Genomic DNA, 17953 nt, shown 5'->3' on the forward strand with positions numbered 1-17953 from the left:
CTAAGCAACAGTACCTCCCATTCTCTGTCTCATTACCCAACTCAGATTGTTTTCATAGACAAGTACACACTACAGCATACAGCCACAAGAGCAGAAGTTTCGCTTTGTTCAGTGCTGTGTCCCCAACCCTTTAAACATGTGTGCCATAGAGAATGGCATAAATATTGAGTGAAAAATTGAATCATGCCTCCCTCTGCAAAAAAGCAAACATAAAAATCACACACCTGAACACACACACTTGGCTCTATTCCCTCATCTTTTTCACATGGGTCTCTGTGATTTCCTTTGACCTCCAGTAGACATGGATCTTCTTTGGTCCTTAACGCCTGGGCAGTACATACTAGTACAAGTATATGTTGCCACCGAGTACAGCCTGCTGAAGTCTCTCAGTGCCCTTCACACCTAATGCATCACGATTCTTTGTTATGTCTCTACAACACAAAGTCCATCTAAGCTTTTATGTTGAACCAAATTATATTGTTGGTATTTGGAAATTTTTATGACTAGTGACTTGTAGTTTTATTAGTGTTGCTAGAAGATAAGAGGAGGAGGAGGAATTAATACTAACTGCTTAATGGGTATAGTTTTATGTGAGGATAATAAAGTGCTCTGTAACTAGACAGAGGTAGAGGTTTCCCAATATTGAGAATGTACTAAATACACGCTAGAATAGTTAATTTTATATTATGTAAATTACAGCTTTAAAAAAATTTTAAATGACAATTTCCTACTTCAGCCTAATGATTTTGTTTGCAACAATGGTTAAGCTGCCCTGGTTCAGAACTCAACTTCCCAATTTACTCACTAGGTAAGGTTGGATACGTTATCTCACCTTCCTACACCTCTCTGTAACATGAGGCGAAAAGAACACGCTCAGTCATTGGATTCTGAGAAGGTCAAATACGAAGTGGATAACATACTCTCATACAGCAATGGCCCCACAGTAAGAGAACCTCCAGAAATGTCAGCAGTATGTATAAGATCCTATAGAAAAAGCCTTCATGATTGCTTAAAGGCCTAACTAGGAGAATGGTGTGTGACTTCTTTCCCTGCCTGGCGCTGTAATAAATACTTGTCCAGAGCAGTTAGGAAGTATCAGCTAAAAATGGCTTCTTAATGAGTCGATTCTTTCCAGCTCCCTCTGCTGAGCCTCCCTCCTTCTTCTTTAGGGAAATCTCTGGACCATGGACAAGCCCTTACCTAGTCAGGGGAATGGTGGTGTACTAACTGCAGCAGCATTCAGCCCCTTGCCTTATCTGGGCAAAGCATTAGAGGCCACTTCCCCAGACACCCTCACAGAGCACTTTCCCACTGAGTACATCATGGACTAAGTCCGCCTGAATTGGCAAGCAGGCCCTTCACATTAAGCTGAAGCTCTGGCCTGATAGTTTCTACTTTGTAATGCTCCTTGATCCTGGCTGTCATGCTCCCTTCCCTGTCACCTCAGCCATGGAAAGCCTCTGCAGACATTGTTCAGTAATGAAGGAAGCCCAGGGAAGAGTTTAGGAAGAGCCACAGGAAGCCTTCACAGATTTCATTGCTTCTGTGGCCTGGGGTGGGGAGCAAGGGAAGAGTGCTTTGATCTTTGGTGACTAGGGGGCTGAGGAAACAGCACTCAAAAGCTGCCAAGAGTGGATTTCTTTTGCAATAGACTGTAATAGGGTGACAAAAGTCTCTGAAAGCCAGATATACTGATGACTTTATACAAAAAGCAGAAGCATCCACATACCCACATGGGATTACTAGAGACAGTATACCCTATAGTAAAAGTCTTGACTACCATTGTCATTATGTCCATCCATCCCATGTTGCACATTCTCCTGGTAATTTACTCATGTCAGTTTCTGAGTATTTATGATTTGCTACCCTCTATGTTTGGGGCTGATTGGCAGCATCATGATAGACAGGGAAGAGATCGAGATTGTTAACAGCTTCAATTTGCTTGGATCCACAATCAACATTCTTGATACCAGCAGCCAGGAAATCAAAAGACAAATTGCATTGGGAAAATCTCTGTCAGGGACCTCTCCAGAGTACTGAAGAGCAACAGTGTCAGTCTTGAAACTAAAGTATGCCTGATCCAGGCTAGGGTCTTTGTAATAACCTGCAAGGCATCATAAAGCTGGACAAAGACTAGGGATGGCAGAAGGATAATTTATGCCTTTGAGCTGTGGTGCTGAAGAAGAGTATTTAATATACCATGGACGACTAGGAGAAACAACAGGCTCATCCTGAAGAGGGTGAAACCAGGCTGCTCCTTGGAGGCAAGGATTCTGACATACTATGGGCATGTTGCAAGGAGTGACCAGTTCTTGGAGAGGGGCATCATGCTTGGGAGGGTGGAGGGACAGTGCAAGAGAGGAAGACCCTCGAGATAGATTGACTCATTGACTGGGGAAAGGTGGGTAGGGGTGTCAGAGGTAATAAGGCTGGCTCAGGATAGAGCAGGGTTTAGAGCTGTTGTTCATAGGGTTGCCATGAGTCACAGATAACTCAACAGCACTAACAACCACCCTTTATGTCCATGTCCATGGCAACTGAGTCAGAACCGACTCGTAGCTGACCCTCCATTGGGTTTCTGAGACATCTTTCTCCCAAGGAACCACAGGTGCATTAAAAACACCAGGGAGCCATAACCTTTAGGTTAACAGTGCAACTCTTTGTAAACTATCCACCAGAGCACCTTCCTAAACAAAAATTGATGACTCTGAGTCATGGTGTTGGTGAAGAGAATTGAGCATACCATGCATTATAAACATTTTTTAAAAACCAACTCAAAACAAAACAAATCTGTCTGGAAGGAAGTGCAGCCAAGGTATTTCTTAAAGACAAGGATGGTGAAAATTCCTCTCACATATTTTAGGCATGTTGCTAAGAAAGGCCTTGGGGAAAAGGAATCATGCTGGGCAAAGTAGAAGCTAAGTAAAAGACAGGGACAGCAACAAATGAGCTTGAGCACGGTGGGCATCATGATAGGACAGGATTCCAATCTGTTTTTCATAATTATAGCCAACTCAATAGCACCTAATAAGAATAACACTGGTCTGGTACTATAAATCCCCTACACTGCAATCCCAGATAGAGCAGGGTGTATTCAAACCGCGTGCCCTCGAGATTGCAGGGCACCTTCTCACCACTAGGCCAACAAAGCTCCCTTTCTGTTCACCTAGGTGTAGGAAACTGTTCTGAGGCAGAAAGATGGTTAGTCTCCTCTAATGCAATTTACTACCTCTAAAAAGTTGCTGGAGGGTCAGCTATAGTTTGGTTTTAACACAAAGGCACATAATAACAATAACTTGCTGCTTTCCGGATTTTCTCTTTGTTTCCAATAGATTGATTACAGTGTGTCTTGGTGTGAATCTCTTTGGTTTTGGCATACATGGGGCTTGTTGAGCTCATTAAATTTATAGATTCATGTCCTTCATTAAATCTAGACATGTTTTTCCTATTATTCCATCAATTTTTTTTCTTTCTTATGATTGAATCTTCTTTGTGAAATTCCACTAGCTTACTCCGTTTTCCCTAACCTACAACATGCTTTTTTTATACAGATTGTACGTTTTAAAAACTAGAAGCAAATTATCCTAAGGGCCCTTAAGGATGCTGAAGAGGCTTGGGATTTCTTTTAAAAACCTCAGAATTTATAGAGAATGACAATTTCTGTCAGGGCTCAGTGACAGTAATATCTTTTGGAAAAGGAGTCATAAAAATAAAAGGAACTAGAACCAAGATGCGAATTTTTAGTCTCCTAAAGAATTTAGAGCTTCTTTTATGTGTCCATGACTTTATGTGTGATACTAAAGTATATAAACATACACGTAAGAGGATTGATTTTCTTGAAGAACAGTTTTGGTTCTGAAGTGGCTTGTTTCTCTTCTATCCCAGGTTCCTGTCCTCAGACCCATGGACCTGATGGTGGAGGCCACCCCGCGACGAGTATTTGCCAATGCGCACACGTATCACATCAACTCCATATCAGTCAACAGCGACTATGAAACCTACATGTCAGCTGATGACCTGAGGATTAACCTATGGAACTTTGAAATCACGAATCAAAGTTTTAGTATCCTTTACTTGGGGCCAGTAGTCAAACAAGACATTTCAACCTGAAAATATTGAGGTATGAGCTGGCTTTAGGGGAAAAAAGGGGGGGGGGGGAGAAGGGAGAATAGAAAGGAGCAGTCCCAACTATAACACTAAGCACTGGTAGGAAAATTTTCCTTTTTATATTACATTGCTACTCTATTTGATTTTCTTTCATTCTGACAGTGAAATAATACACAGGTGCTCATAAACAGTAACCTAGGACTAACTCTTATTTGGAGCTCTGAATGGATTCCTTCACAGGGACACATTTGTGTGTCATGAATTAAAGTTAGATGTGACTTTGTAAACTATAAGAAATGATCCTAGCGTACTGTTAGGGTTTCTTCCTCTAGTTAAAGAGTCCTGAATCACTGGCATTGATATCATGGACTCAAGGTATATGTGGGATTGTATGTATTTAGTTATTGTATCATAGAGTTAAAATAACAATGGCTGCATTTATTGAGTTCCAAGCATTGTGCTAGGAATTTTACATAAATTATCTCAATTTTGCCTTTTATTGACATATAAAACACTCAAAACTCAAATTCACGGCCCTCACTCAAATCATTGGAACTGGCTCATGGGTGACGCTCCAGCTCATTTTTGGAGACTGTAAATCACAGGAGAGGAGGTAACTCATCTTTCTCCTCCAGAGCCACTGGTGGATTTGAACTGCCAGAGAGACACCGCCTTTGGGCAAACAGTGCAGCTCCCTATGGTCTATACCACTAGAGTTCCCTGAGTGTAATGTGCATACAGAAAAGAATGCATATTGTTGTATGATGTGCATGCATATGGTACAGCTTGATGAATTTTCAAAAACCAAACATATCTACATAACTCATATTCAGAGTTAATAACTAGCAGACCTCTAGCTCCCTTGACACCTTTATTCAAAAAGCATATATTTGATATAATAACCCTATAAGTATGGGATACTTATCCTCCTCTTTAGAAATTAGAGAAGTCAAGAGAATTGCTGAATATAAGCCTATAGTATGTAGCCCTGTATTGTACTTCTATTCAGTAATAAAAATCCACCATTTACTGAGTGTGACCTTGAACACACCACAAATCTGATTCCTCATTAATTTTCCAAATCTCACCATCCATCCAGTTGAGGAGTTGTCATTGGAGTCAATATTTATCTTCTTTCATTCACCAGCCTTCTCCTCAGTGCTGAACTAATCTATTCATGAGTCCTGCCAATGATTCCTTCAAAATACATCTCAAATGAACTCATTTCTCTTGATTCTTACCAACTCATGCTAGTTAGTGCCACTGTTGCCTCCCATGTAGAGGACTGCAAAATTCTATCTGGTCTCTATTTTGCCCTTTCACACAATGCACGACCCCTGTGACAAACAGATTGCATACCATTTCCCCTCTGCTTTTAAAACTCTTTAACAGCTTCCCATTTAACTTACAAGAAAAATCTAAGCTTCTTACTTTAGATATTAAGAGTCCATATAATCTTAACTACTTCCTCTCTGATGTCCTCTTACACTGCTATTTCTTCATTCACTCTGCTTCAGCCAACTGACTACATTTTTGTTCCTGGATGAACCATTCTTTGCATTTGCTGTCCTCTATTTTTGTAGCACTCTGTTCCCAGATTTACTTGGCTAAATACCTGTTATCATCAAAGCTTCAATCTGATAACACCTCCTCAGAGGCACTTTCTCCCTTGTTTTGTGCCATGGAGTTGGTGACTCTTCAATGGGTTTTCAGAGGCAGTAAGTCACACAGGAGTTGATTGCCAATCTTTATTCCACAGAGCAGCCAGTGGATCCGAACCAGGTACCTTTGGGTTTGCAGCACAGCTCCTTACTACTAGGCCACCAAAGCTCTCTCTTTAATTCCCTGCTATCCCTAAGTGAGGGAGTGCTGGTGGAGCAGTCTGTAACTTAGTTTTCAGGGAGGTACATAGCCAATCCGAAGCATGATCTCTCTTGACAGTTTGAATCTACCAGAAGCTCCTCTGCAGAAAGCAAGGAAGTCTCTTTCCCTGCCCTTTACAGCCCTGGAAACCCAATGAAGGATCAACTATGAGTCTGATCCAATTCAATAGCAATTTGTTGTTGTTGTTGTTACGTGTCGTCGAGTCGCTTGCGACTCATAGCGACACTATGTACAACAGCTCTAAACTCTGCTCTGTCCTGTGCCAATCTCATTGTCTCCGACACACTCATCCCGATTGCCCCAGTCACCGAATCAATCCACCTCCCAGAGGGCCTTCCCCTCCTGCACCTACCCTCCACCCTCCCAAGCATGATGTCCTTCTCCAATGACCGATCTCTCCTTACAACATGACCAAAGTATGTCAGACAAAGCCTCAGAATCCTTGCCTCCAAGGAGCAGCCAGGTTTAACCCTCTCCAGGTTGAATCTGTTTCTTTTCTTAGCAGTCCATGGCACCCTCAGCACTCTTCTCCAACACCAAAGCTCAAAAGCATCAATTCTCTTTCTGTCCTCCCTGATCATTGTCCAGCTCTCTGATGCATAACAAGTGATTGCAAAGACCATGGCCTGTACCAGACGCACCTTAGTCTCCAGAGACACACCGTTGCTCTTGAGTACTTTAGAGAGGTCCCTAACAGCAGACTTTCCCACGGCAATATGTCTTTTAATTTCCTGGCTGCTGGTGCCAAGAGTGTTGATTGTGGAGCCAAGCCGACTAAAGCTGTGAACAATCTTCAGTCTCTTCACCATCCATCCTGATGCTGCCAATTGGTCCAGTGGTGAGAATCTTTGTCTTCTTGACATTGAGCCTCAATCCATATTGGAGGCTGCAGTCCTTGACCCTCTGCAGCAAGCACTCCTCAGTTTCAGCAAGCAGGGTTGTGTCATCTGCATAACACAAACTGTGGATAGATCTTCCACCAATGCTGATGCTGCATTTCTCCTCATAGAGCCCAGCCTCCCAGATGATCTGTTCTGCATACAGGTTGAAAAGGTACAGAGATAGAACACATCCCTGGTGTACACCCTTCACAATTTTGAACCATGAAGTGTTTCCTTACTCTGTTCTGACGACTGTCTCTTGGTCCAAGTATAAGTTTCACATTTTAGAGTCCTAAATAACTCCCTATCTTGGTTGTTCTTACCACATTTTTTTTTATTTCTGATTTCTTCATATTGAAATGTAAATTCCAACAAAGCAGTCACTTTTTGTATGATCCACTGCTGTACTCAAGCACATAGATCATTCTGGCTTATGATATATAGTCGTTATTGTTGCGATGTGCCATCGGGTCAGAATGCAGAGCAGCTGGGGAATTTGAACCTTGAGCCTCTGGGTTAGCAGTGTAATTCCTTACCACGAAGCCACCCAAGCTCATACAATTTTGACTGGGCATGTGAAGTTAGAAGTACCAATAGGTCATGTAGGTGAGGGATAACGAAGAGACATTTGATCACAGAATATATTAATACGGTAATGTTTTGAATGCTTACATATAAATAGTCATCATAATGACTCAAAAAATATAAAATATTTTATCTCTTGTAAAATTCACTATTAATAATTTTATGAGCACATGCCTCTTCCAGTCAGTGATTCGGAGACTCAACCCAGTGATTCTCCAGTGCCACCATGATTTTCTGCAGAAGGAAAATGTCATGGAGGATCTCACATGGGCAATTCTTATGAGCCAAGTATAGTATCAAAGCACACTGGGAAATGTAGTCTGACTGTGCCCAAGGGGGAAGAGGGAAAGATGTGGTCTTGGCATACAGCCTGCTAGTCTTTCCCACAGCATTTCCAGGGCTTCTCAGGGAAGGAGGCTTCATTCAGGTAGTTGCACCTATGAGATATGTTTGAAAACATTGAGAGCTGACCATCAGGACCATGAGTGACATCTTTTTTTATCACAGAGCAGACTTGGCATATTGTCTGGGCCTAGGAGAACCTGCCTGTATCTTTTTCTGCCAGACAGTGCAGCTGCTAATAGAGTGAGCGTGGGTGGTGGTTCTCTCTCTCCCTGTGCATCTATTCCCACAGCGGAGAGTCTGCTCAGGCTCAGCTGGCTGTCACTCTAAGCCTCTGCTTTCTCCAGTCTTGCTGATATGTTTTCTGAATTTTGCCTCTAGGCCTTCAAGGGGGAGGAAGGTTTCTTTAGGCATTTTGGGAGACAGATGCCTTGGGGAGAATGCAAAGGGGAAATATTAATAGCACAATTTAGGCTATATTCTGCAGATGTGTGACAGCCTGCCAGATGCTGGCATACAAATGAGACCGTGCCATTCACCCTTAAAGCAACCATATGTAAAATAATCATCATCATCATGAGTGTGATGATAACTGATATCTATATAGTCCTTTTCAACCAGAGCGCCCTAAGCACTTAGCTGACTATACAAACTGGGACCCATTTACCTATCGTCACTGAAGTACAACAAGTTCTGGGATGAGAATCGACCACCTTTCAAAACTACTTCAGAAAATACCAGGCAGGTCTTAAGTCACATGTGATTTAGCACCTATAATGCCTCTTATCTGTTAAGGAATCAGGAGAAACATGGTTTGTGACAGAATAAGGCAGGGTTTCCCAAAACATAATAGGAGGAGCACTGATGGTGAGCAAGATTATTTTATTTGAGAGGTGGACATTTTTTGGTTGCCAGTATTTTATGTATTTAATGATGTATGTTAGAAAATATGACTAGTATATTGATCTCATGACTTCACAAGTGTTAATGTAATCATAAAGTATATCTTCGCAAAGAAAAGTGCTAAAACAATCATAAGACTGGTGATTTCGACATGGAGTGAAAAAAAATCCCCATGATTTCTAGAGACTGGCATTTGGTATCTCATTGACAATATGCTTGAGAATCAGGCTTTGGAATTAAACAAACCAGACGTTGACACCTAGGTCTACCACTTTCACGCTGTATAAGTTTTAACATGTTTTTCTCAACTCCCTCAGGCTTCCATTTTATCATCTGTAGAGAAGAGCACTAGCAAAGATGATTGTAGAAATTTAAAAAATGAATGTATTTAAACATTCCTATAAATGTGTATATGTGTGTATATATCAATATGTACACATATTTGGAAGCAGGAGTGGCATCCACTTCCTAAACAACATGCCTCCAGAAACTATGAACTTCAATAAATGCTGATAGTCATAGAGAGGCTTCAGGCCTTTTGTTCGTAGGGTCACTATGAATCATGCTCAACTCAAAGGCAATCAACAACATACACACACACACACACGTACATATACATATACACACATATATATATACATGCACACATAAACAAATATATATACATACACACACACACTCTGGTGATTCAGTGGGTAAAGAGTTGTGCTGTCAACCCAAAGATGCTTGTTTTGAATCCACAAACAGCTTGACAGCAGGAGGATGGACAGTCTCCTTCCATTCTCTTCACAGCCTCTGAAAACCTGCTAGCAATTCAGCTATGACTCAGTTTTGACTTGGTGGCACATAACAAAAATAATGCATATTTACGTGTGAATATACACACATACCTAGCATGCCTAGTACAATGTTGTTGTTGTTGCATGCCACCAAATCAATTATTTCCAAGTAAATACTAACTAAACAGAAAACCAATAGAATCATCATCATTATTCAAACAACAAAGAAACCAGGTTCTTGAATGCTAGAATGGTAGATTCCATTTTGATGGCTCTATTACCTGAGTCATCATCTCAATGCTAGATCTTCCTTTAGTGCTACAGTCATTGCAAAATATTGCTTATTATAATCCAGATACAAGATATTGGCAGGATTTTGAAGGTCTGGGGGTTTGTGTTTGGCCCTAGCTAGGAGCAAAGCTTCCTCACACCTAGTCTCAAATCTTCTTACTTCCACCTGTAGCCACATTGTCCCTGCCCGTGTAAGAGGTTCTGGCTTACAGTGGTTAAACCTTAGTCTTGGTGAATTAACTAAGTCAGGATTTTAAGAATCTATTTCTACATCAACTTTTTGCTGTGGCAAAGGCAACTTTGAATTTTTCTAACAGGAAAAATGTCTATAAAAAATATGTTGCTCTTTTATGAAAGCAGAAGATATACCTGTTGCTGTTGTTGCTAGATGCCATTGAGTCAGGTGCAAGTCATAGTAACCCAACGAACAACAAATCTGAACCTTGTCCTTCCTGCACCATCCTTATCATCCCCAATACACTTAAGCCCATTGCTGCTCTCACTGTATCAAGACCTTGAAGGTCTTTCTATCTCTCGCTGACGTGATGTCCACACATGAGGTTCCTTTCCAGGAATAGCCTCTCCTAACAACATGCCCAAAGTATGTGAGATAAAGCTTTGCCAACCTTGCCTCTAAGGAGCACTGTTGTTGTCAGTAAGTGCCATTGAATCTACTACAGTAATTCATTGCTCCCCTATGAACAGTGTATCTGAACTGTGCCCTATCCTGTGTCTTCCTGATGATCTCTGATACACCCAAGCCTACCCTGAGGGTCCCTGTGTCAGTCCATCTCATTGAAGGTCACAGTGGCTACACCTTGGAGAGGGCGACACCTTCCAGTTTCTGGGAACAAGATAGAGAAATTTTCCCTTATGGAAGTCAACTGTGCTCCAAAAGACCTTCACCTTTTATTTGGCTTCCTTAAATAGTAGCTTCATTTCTTTTTTTGTTTTCTTTTTAGTTTTTATCCTTTTTTTATTAAAATGTATTAATTTAAATGAACATTTACAGAGACTTTGGGTTTCCATTCTTTCATAGTTGCACTATTTTCTCTACCCTCCCACCCAGTTTGTTCTATTTTTTTCCCCCTTGAAAGTCTGTTTTAATTGTCCAATTGCCACAGTGCTTGTCAAAGCCAGTTCTGATTAATCTCCTTTGTCAGTGTATCCCTTGCCATTCCCTATCACTCCTCCCTGAGAGAGATTTCACCCTGATTCATAAGGAAAAGGGGACAGCGTATTCTCTTAGCTATTTCCTGTTGAAAAGGGACCCCGTAGGTTTCAGAGTGAAGATCTTCTCTCACTACTCTAAAGGGCCCCATTGGCAATAGGAAATACATAGACTATTGTGGAGATTGATTTTGGAATTTAGATGCACTGTCATCAAGTGTGCTTAGCCGTATATGTTCATATTCTTGAAGATATATCATGGAACTGTTGCAAGTAGCTTCATGTCTTATGAGAGCTGATGCTCTTGGAGAGTTGATTGCCTCTTCAGGGGACCATGCAGCACTGCTTGGCTTCCAGCAACTGTCATTCTTCAGTACCACGGACAGCAATCATTGAATTAAAGGCTACGAACCAGCCTGGCAGGTTTCAGGGAAAACTCTGGGAACTACTACAAATTCTTCTCTCTCATTCCTGAAGGACCTTTCATTCTACAAAGGATTCATTTGCACATATTAACATCACACAAGCATTTATTATAAAAGAAAGTCATCCCTTCTGACAACACATCCCGAACTCTGGTCTATACACAGACCTAGCCTTCCCATATTGAAAGCAGCCTAGTTGGAATTCTGTGCACTTGATGTCTTGCTAGTATGAATGCTGGCTCTCATAACTGAAGCCATCCTTACATTTAGTCAGCAGACAATTAGAGACCGGAATTTCTTCTCCCAGAGGGAAAAACATCATCTTTGAGCCTTTGAGGCTCATATTTGGAGGAAGAGAGCAAGAATTCCATTATGTTGAGTTATCTTGTGATGCTTATACTTCCTCAGAGAAGTGTAGCCTGCTAAATGGGGATGCAGACATAGAACTAAATTTAGAGGATTCAACCCAAACATCTCTTAAAATCTCAGTGGCCTTCACCAGTTATTGGCCTTTTTAATTTTCTGTAAAATAAAGATGATAATAATAATGCTGGCTAATGTTGTGAAGATTATAGGATAAGATTACAAGATAGGAGAGTATCTGACACGCAAAGAAAGCCCAGTAAATGCTAATTATTATTAATTAGGAAGAAACCCTGGTGGCCTAATCATTAAGCACTTGGCTAACTGTAAGGCACACCAGCTATGTTATTTTGCTAGAGAAAACTGAGGCAGTTTGTATTTACAAAGATGACAGCACCTGAAACCCCACAAGGCAGTACTACTCAGGCCTATAAAGTAACTGTGACTCGGAATCTAACTCGGCAGCAGTGAGCGGGGAGTGACGATGATGATGATGATGATTTAGAGCATTTCTCCAGCCCCCTTTTTCTTCTTACTTTGCAGTTTGGATCTTCTCCTCTCCTAAAACAAAACAAAAACCAATGAAGGTTGAGGCCTCTATTAAAGGCCTTCTGAGTGTGTAAATCAACTCCCCCATGACTATAATCCTTTTTTATTAAAGTCAACTCATTAGGGACATTAGCCATCTGCAAAGGACCTAGATCAGAATTAAAGACCTGAGTAAAGGTGTGTGTTTGCTACGAAGTCTCTGCTTCCTCCTTCAGTCCTCTAATTCTCTCATGGGACTATCCTGCTTATCTAGTACTGCTTTAATAGAGACATCCCACAAGTGGGTGACTTGAACAAACGCATTTATGCTCTTACAGTTCTGGAAGCTAAAAGTCCAAATTAGGGTGCTGGCTCTCAGAGAAGGCTTTCTTTCTATGTCAGTTCTGGAGAAGGACTTTGTTTCCTTCAGTTCCTGTAGACACAGCCTTCCCTGGAGGTCTCCATGTGCCGTGGCCTTCCTCGGTCTGCATCACGGAGCCCTCATGTGCATAGATCTTGGTCCAAAAGGATGTACTTCACTCCTGACAATTCTTTGAGAATTACATATTAGCCATAATATTGGGGTGGGCAGAATTAAATCCATGACACTATCTCTACTAGCTAACTTCAACAAAAATCCTACTAAAAAGGGAATTCTAAAGATTATCATTTAAAAAAAAATAAAGATTATCATTTATCTTAACCAAATTGACACATCACAAAACCATCAAAGTGAGTTGGGGGACAGAGACAGACACATATATTACAATGAAAGGAACAATGAACCAACAATTTCTTGAGCTTGAATTAAGTTATAAGCATATGTTTTAGATATGATAACAGGTTCAAAGATCCTTGAGATTATGAGACTGGTGGCAGGATTGGAATTAAAATCTGGGACTTCCTCAAAACCTAATTAAAATCTGTGTCAGCTGTATCAAATTATAAAAAAAGAACTTTAGTGTATATTCTTTTTATAGATGTGTGTCCTGTGACAGGAAGACTCATAAAAGAAAACTGGACATGCCTCTTAAAGAAAGTAATAATCTTAGTGAGCCTCTGAAGGAAGTACTGGGAATTTTCCTATAGTGGATTTCAAACTGTGTCACATGAATAAGAAAGGGTTTATAGCTCTGAGGTTTTCAAGTGGTCCCCAGTCATAAAATCTCACTCACCCTGACTCTTTTGCAGCTCAATGCATATTGAATAGTATAGTAACTAATATAGCATCATGTATCTCTGCCTGTATCCTCCAGTAAGCCCAGCATTTGTCAAACACTCAATTAATATTTGCACATTGGCTTTTTTTTAAGCTTTTAAGAGAATTATATCCCTTGGAATGCTATTTGGAGACCTCCAGTGCCTGTTTTCAAGCAGTATGTCCTTCCACTAACAGTATCTGGATTCTCACTAATCATTGCTTAATAGTCAAAGATTAAATGTATGCCTGGTAAAGATAAAAAAACCTCAACTCATTTTCCTAAAAAAGGATTATAACTCTAATATAATCGCTTTTCAAGGCCAAGGTACTGCTATTTTCCATTTTCAGTATTGGCAGACTTTAAGGTCTGCCACTTAAAATTATAGAAAAGTTCAGGTATTTTGAACATAGCTTAATTTGGATTCTGTTCTCAGGCTTGGCCAATCTTTCTAACACTCAGCAATACAGAAAGGAAACCTGCTTACCTCTCCATCCATGGTAGGCTGCCTCAAGACTTAAGAGAAATAAAATTGTTGTCATGACCAACAAAATCAGCAATGACCAGCCTGTAGGGACAGCCATCTTCAAAAACCCCTGGAAGTAATAATGCTTGTGAACAATGTCCATGGAGGATTTACGTTTCCTTCAGAAGATTACTCAATTCACTGTAAGACAAGTTGCATTTTCTCCTTACTTGTTAATCAAACTTCTCAGATTGATAAAGTGATATTAATTAATGGTATATTAAAGATAAAGAAGTCTAAGCCAGAGATAAAATTACTTCCTAATTTCTCTTAGCAAAATGGAAATGGGATCAAAACTGAACCCCAATTTCCTGGCCTCACTTGGTTTTCCATTTTATCACAATAGTTGATTGAATATCACTCAAGGAGATAATGTGACCATATTTCAGCTCACTCATGGATTATTTTTAAGCAAGTAAAATTATGTTTCAAAAGATGTTTATTCTGTGACCCGCCCCGCCAGCCCGGCCGGCCCCGCAGGCCCGCCCCCTCGGCTCCGGCCCCGCCTCCCGCGACGCGCCCCTCCCACGAGAGCGTGGTGGCGTAAGACGTGGCGGCCGCACAGGCGTACTTAAGGGGCGACGCCGGAGCACTCAGCTGGGTCTGACGCCGGAGCAGCAGCTGGGTCTGTTACCGGAGCTCGCAGCTGGGTCTGACGCCGGAGCACGCAGCTGGGTCTGACGCCGGAGTACGCAGTTGGGCCTGACGCCGGAGTACGCAGTTGGGCCTGTGGGTGGAGCATTCTGAGGTCGTCATCTTCTGCCTGAGAAAAGATGGTCAACGTCTTGAAAGGAGTGCTTATAGAATGTGACCCAGCCATGAAGCAGTTTCTGCTGTACTTGGATGAGACCAACGCCCTGGGGAAGAAGTTCATCATTCAGGACATCGATGACACGCACGTCTTCGTGGTGGCCGAGCTGGTCTCTGTCCTCCAGGAGCGAGTGGGGGAATTAATGGACCAAAATGCCTTCTCCCTCACCCAGAAGTAAACAGAGTAGCTCTTGACCACGAAGGGACCTTCCACCACCAACTCGAAAGAGACTTGCTGTCCAGTAGCCTCTGACCTGCTAGACCTGCGCGTGCTGGGGAGCGTGCCACGGGAGAGACGGAAGTTGTGTGTGCAGCTCAGTACATGCTCCCTGAATTAAAAATGTGACCAAAAAAAAAAGATGTTTATTCTTTTCATTGTTTAAAAGAAACACTTGTATCCATTATAAAGATTTGGGGGGAGAAATTAACAATAATCATACCTCTGAATTTTGTTTATGTATAGTAGAGTGCAACACAGATTTAATGTAATGCTAGAAAATTCAGCTCTAAGGACTCACTGGGAAGAAAAGAAAAAGTGGTCCTTTTTAGGAACAGTTCTATTCAAGCCTCACTCCTGCCCGCACACCTAAATTCTCTTTCTCTTACATTCTGCTTTTTCTGCTAACAGTTATCACAATCTAATATTCTATATATTTTACATGTTTCTTGATCATGTCCCCTTTTAGAACATAGGTTCTGTGAGGTCAAGAGTGTTTTGTTTTATCTTTGGCTTTGGGTTTTGAGGCTGTAAATCACATAGGAGGAGGTTGCCCATCTTTCTACCAGGGAGCAGCTATGGAACCACTTGCCTTTGCACTGGCACTGTTACTCCCTACTGTCCAGGACCCCAAAGCTCCCTAAGAGTTTTTGTAAAAATAACCCCTGAATCCAAAAGTACTAGCAGACTGTTGTTTCTTTGTAAACATTTACAGAATACAAGATCAAGCCCATTGTCTTGGAGTCAGTTCTGAGTCATGGCATGCCCCCGTTGGATTTCTTAATGGCAGGAGACTCTCTTCCCGCCTCCTATGGAACAGCTGGTGGATTTGAGCTGCCAGTCTCTCGCTTAGAGGCCCCATACATTATGCACTACACCACCAGGCCTGTTTCGTAGCTAACTAGAAGAAACATCCTAATGAGTGGACCCAACTAACGTTAATAAAGGGTTATTCAGTGGTGGCTTTAGAGTCAGAGGCCACTACAAAATATAACTGTTTCCTTCTTGCCAGTTCATTCTCTCACCACTCACTCACCTTTCTGTCTGTTAGTGTGGATGCGATTTCGTTTTTTTTAAGGTGGCTGTAGTTGATATAATCAGGATATAGCAATCAGGAGATCAGGAAACATGTTGCACTGGACTGTAAATCTGCAGTCCGTGACTTCTCCAAATTACTGAGGAGCAATGATGTTAGTTTGAGGACTAAGATACTCATTATATAGGCCATTGTCTTTTCAATCACTTGGCATACTGCTAAGAGCGGGGCAGCGAATAAGGAAGACAGAAGAAGAATTGATGCCTTTGAACTGTGGTATTTGAGAAGAGTACTGAACATCCCATAGACTGCCAAAAGAGCAAACAGATATGTCTTTGGAAAAGTGCAGGCAGAGTGCTCTTTGGAGGCAAAGATGACTAAACTTCATCTTACATACTTTGAGCATGGTTGCTAGGAGAGGCTATTCAGTGGAGAGGGACATCATCTTGGGAAGGTGGAGGGACAGTGAAAAAGAGGAATATCCCCAATGAAACAGACTGACACAGTGACTGCAGCAGTGAGCTCAAGTGTGTCAGAGATTGTGAGGATGGCACAGGATAGGGCAGGATCTGATTTTCATAGTCATTATAATTCCTACTCAACATAACAGCACCTAATAACAATATAGTCAGGTAGGATATACATATCTTACATAAAATATCATGGATAATATGAAAACATATTAACTCTCCCCTTAAATAACAGGTAATCTATATACCTTAAATGGATATCATTTTACTATAATAGGAACCTCTGGTCTAGTAGACACAGAGTTACATTGTCATTGGAAAAATACACAGTTCAAATGCACCAGCTGCTCCATGGGAGATAGATGGATGCTCTCCTCCCATGTCATTTACAGCATCTGAAAGCTTGCTGAGGGTAGGCTATGTGTCGGTTCCCTCTCGATGCCACATAACAACAACAATTATAGAATAAAGTAATATACCACACAACCTGTGTAAGGCAAATCCTGTCACAGAAGGAAAACACAAATATTTTTTCCATTCTCATAGGGTGATAGAAAAGTGGAAAGCCTGCACCCTGTAAAATGTGCAAGACTTTTAAGACCTGGAAAAACAAAGCCTCAGTTTTCCTGGTTGTTGTTGTTGTTGTGTACTGTCGAGTCGCTTGCGACTCCTAGAGACCCTCTGTACAACAGCCTTAAACTCTGCCCTGTCCTGTGCCAACCGCACTGTCTCTGACACACCCATCCTGATTACCCCAGTCACTGAATCAATCCACCTCATAGAGGGTTTTCCTCTCCTGTGTTTTCCCTCCACCCCACCCCCCCAAGCATGATGTCCCTCTCCAAGAACCTGTCCCTCCTTACAACATGTCCAAAGTATGTCAGATGAAACCCCAGAATCTTTGCCTCCAAGGAACAGCCTGGTTTAACCCTCTCCAGGATGAATCTGTTTGTTTTCTTAGCAGTTCATGATACACTCAATATTATTCTCCAGCACCACAGCTCAAAGGCATCAATTCTCCTTCTATCCTCCCTAGTCATTGTCCAACTCTCTGACGCATAACAAGTGATTGCAAAGACCATGCATGGCCTGTATCAAACGCACCTTAGTCTCCAGAGAGACACCATTGCTCTTCAGAACTTTGGAAAAGTTCCTAACAGCAGATTTTCCCATTGCAATATATCTTTTAATTTCCTGGCTGCTGGTGCCAAGAGTGTTGACTGTGGAACCAAATAGACTAAAGCTGTGAACAGTCTCAATCTCTTCACCATCCATCCTGATGCTGCCAATTGGTTCAGTGGTGAGACTCTTTGTCTTCTTGACATTGAGCCTCAATCCATATTGAAGGGTGCAGTCCTTGACCCTCTGCAGCAAACATTTCAGGTCCTCCTCAGTTTCAGCAAGCAGGGTTGTGTCATCTGCATAATGCAGATTGTT

At 41.6% G+C, this 17953-nt stretch overlaps 2 protein-coding genes across 2 annotated transcripts in view; both read left to right on the forward strand.

Moving 5' to 3' along the window:
- PPP2R2B (protein phosphatase 2, regulatory subunit B, beta) overlaps positions 1–17953 on the forward strand; it is a 454390-nt gene that overhangs the window by 330748 nt on the left and 105689 nt on the right. The window contains 1 exon segment of the mRNA XM_006893736.1: positions 3886–4063. Coding sequence (XP_006893798.1) covers positions 3886–4063 — 178 coding nt within the window.
- LOC102876499 (general transcription factor IIH subunit 5-like) lies at positions 14757–14972 on the forward strand. Its single transcript, XM_006893735.1, has one exon. The coding sequence runs from the start codon at positions 14757–14759 to the stop codon at positions 14970–14972; it is 216 nt and encodes a 71-aa protein (XP_006893797.1).

The sequence above is a fragment of the Elephantulus edwardii genome, unplaced genomic scaffold, assembly GCF_000299155.1.
Source record: "Elephantulus edwardii isolate Elephantulus edwardi_28Jun2011 unplaced genomic scaffold, EleEdw1.0 scaffold00130, whole genome shotgun sequence".
Classification (NCBI taxonomy): domain Eukaryota; kingdom Metazoa; phylum Chordata; class Mammalia; order Macroscelidea; family Macroscelididae; genus Elephantulus; species Elephantulus edwardii.

Coding starts and splice junctions, on each gene's coding strand:
- LOC102876499 (XM_006893735.1), top strand. CDS start 14,757: ATGGTCAACGTCTTGAAAGGAGTGCTTATAGAATGTGACCCAGCCATG.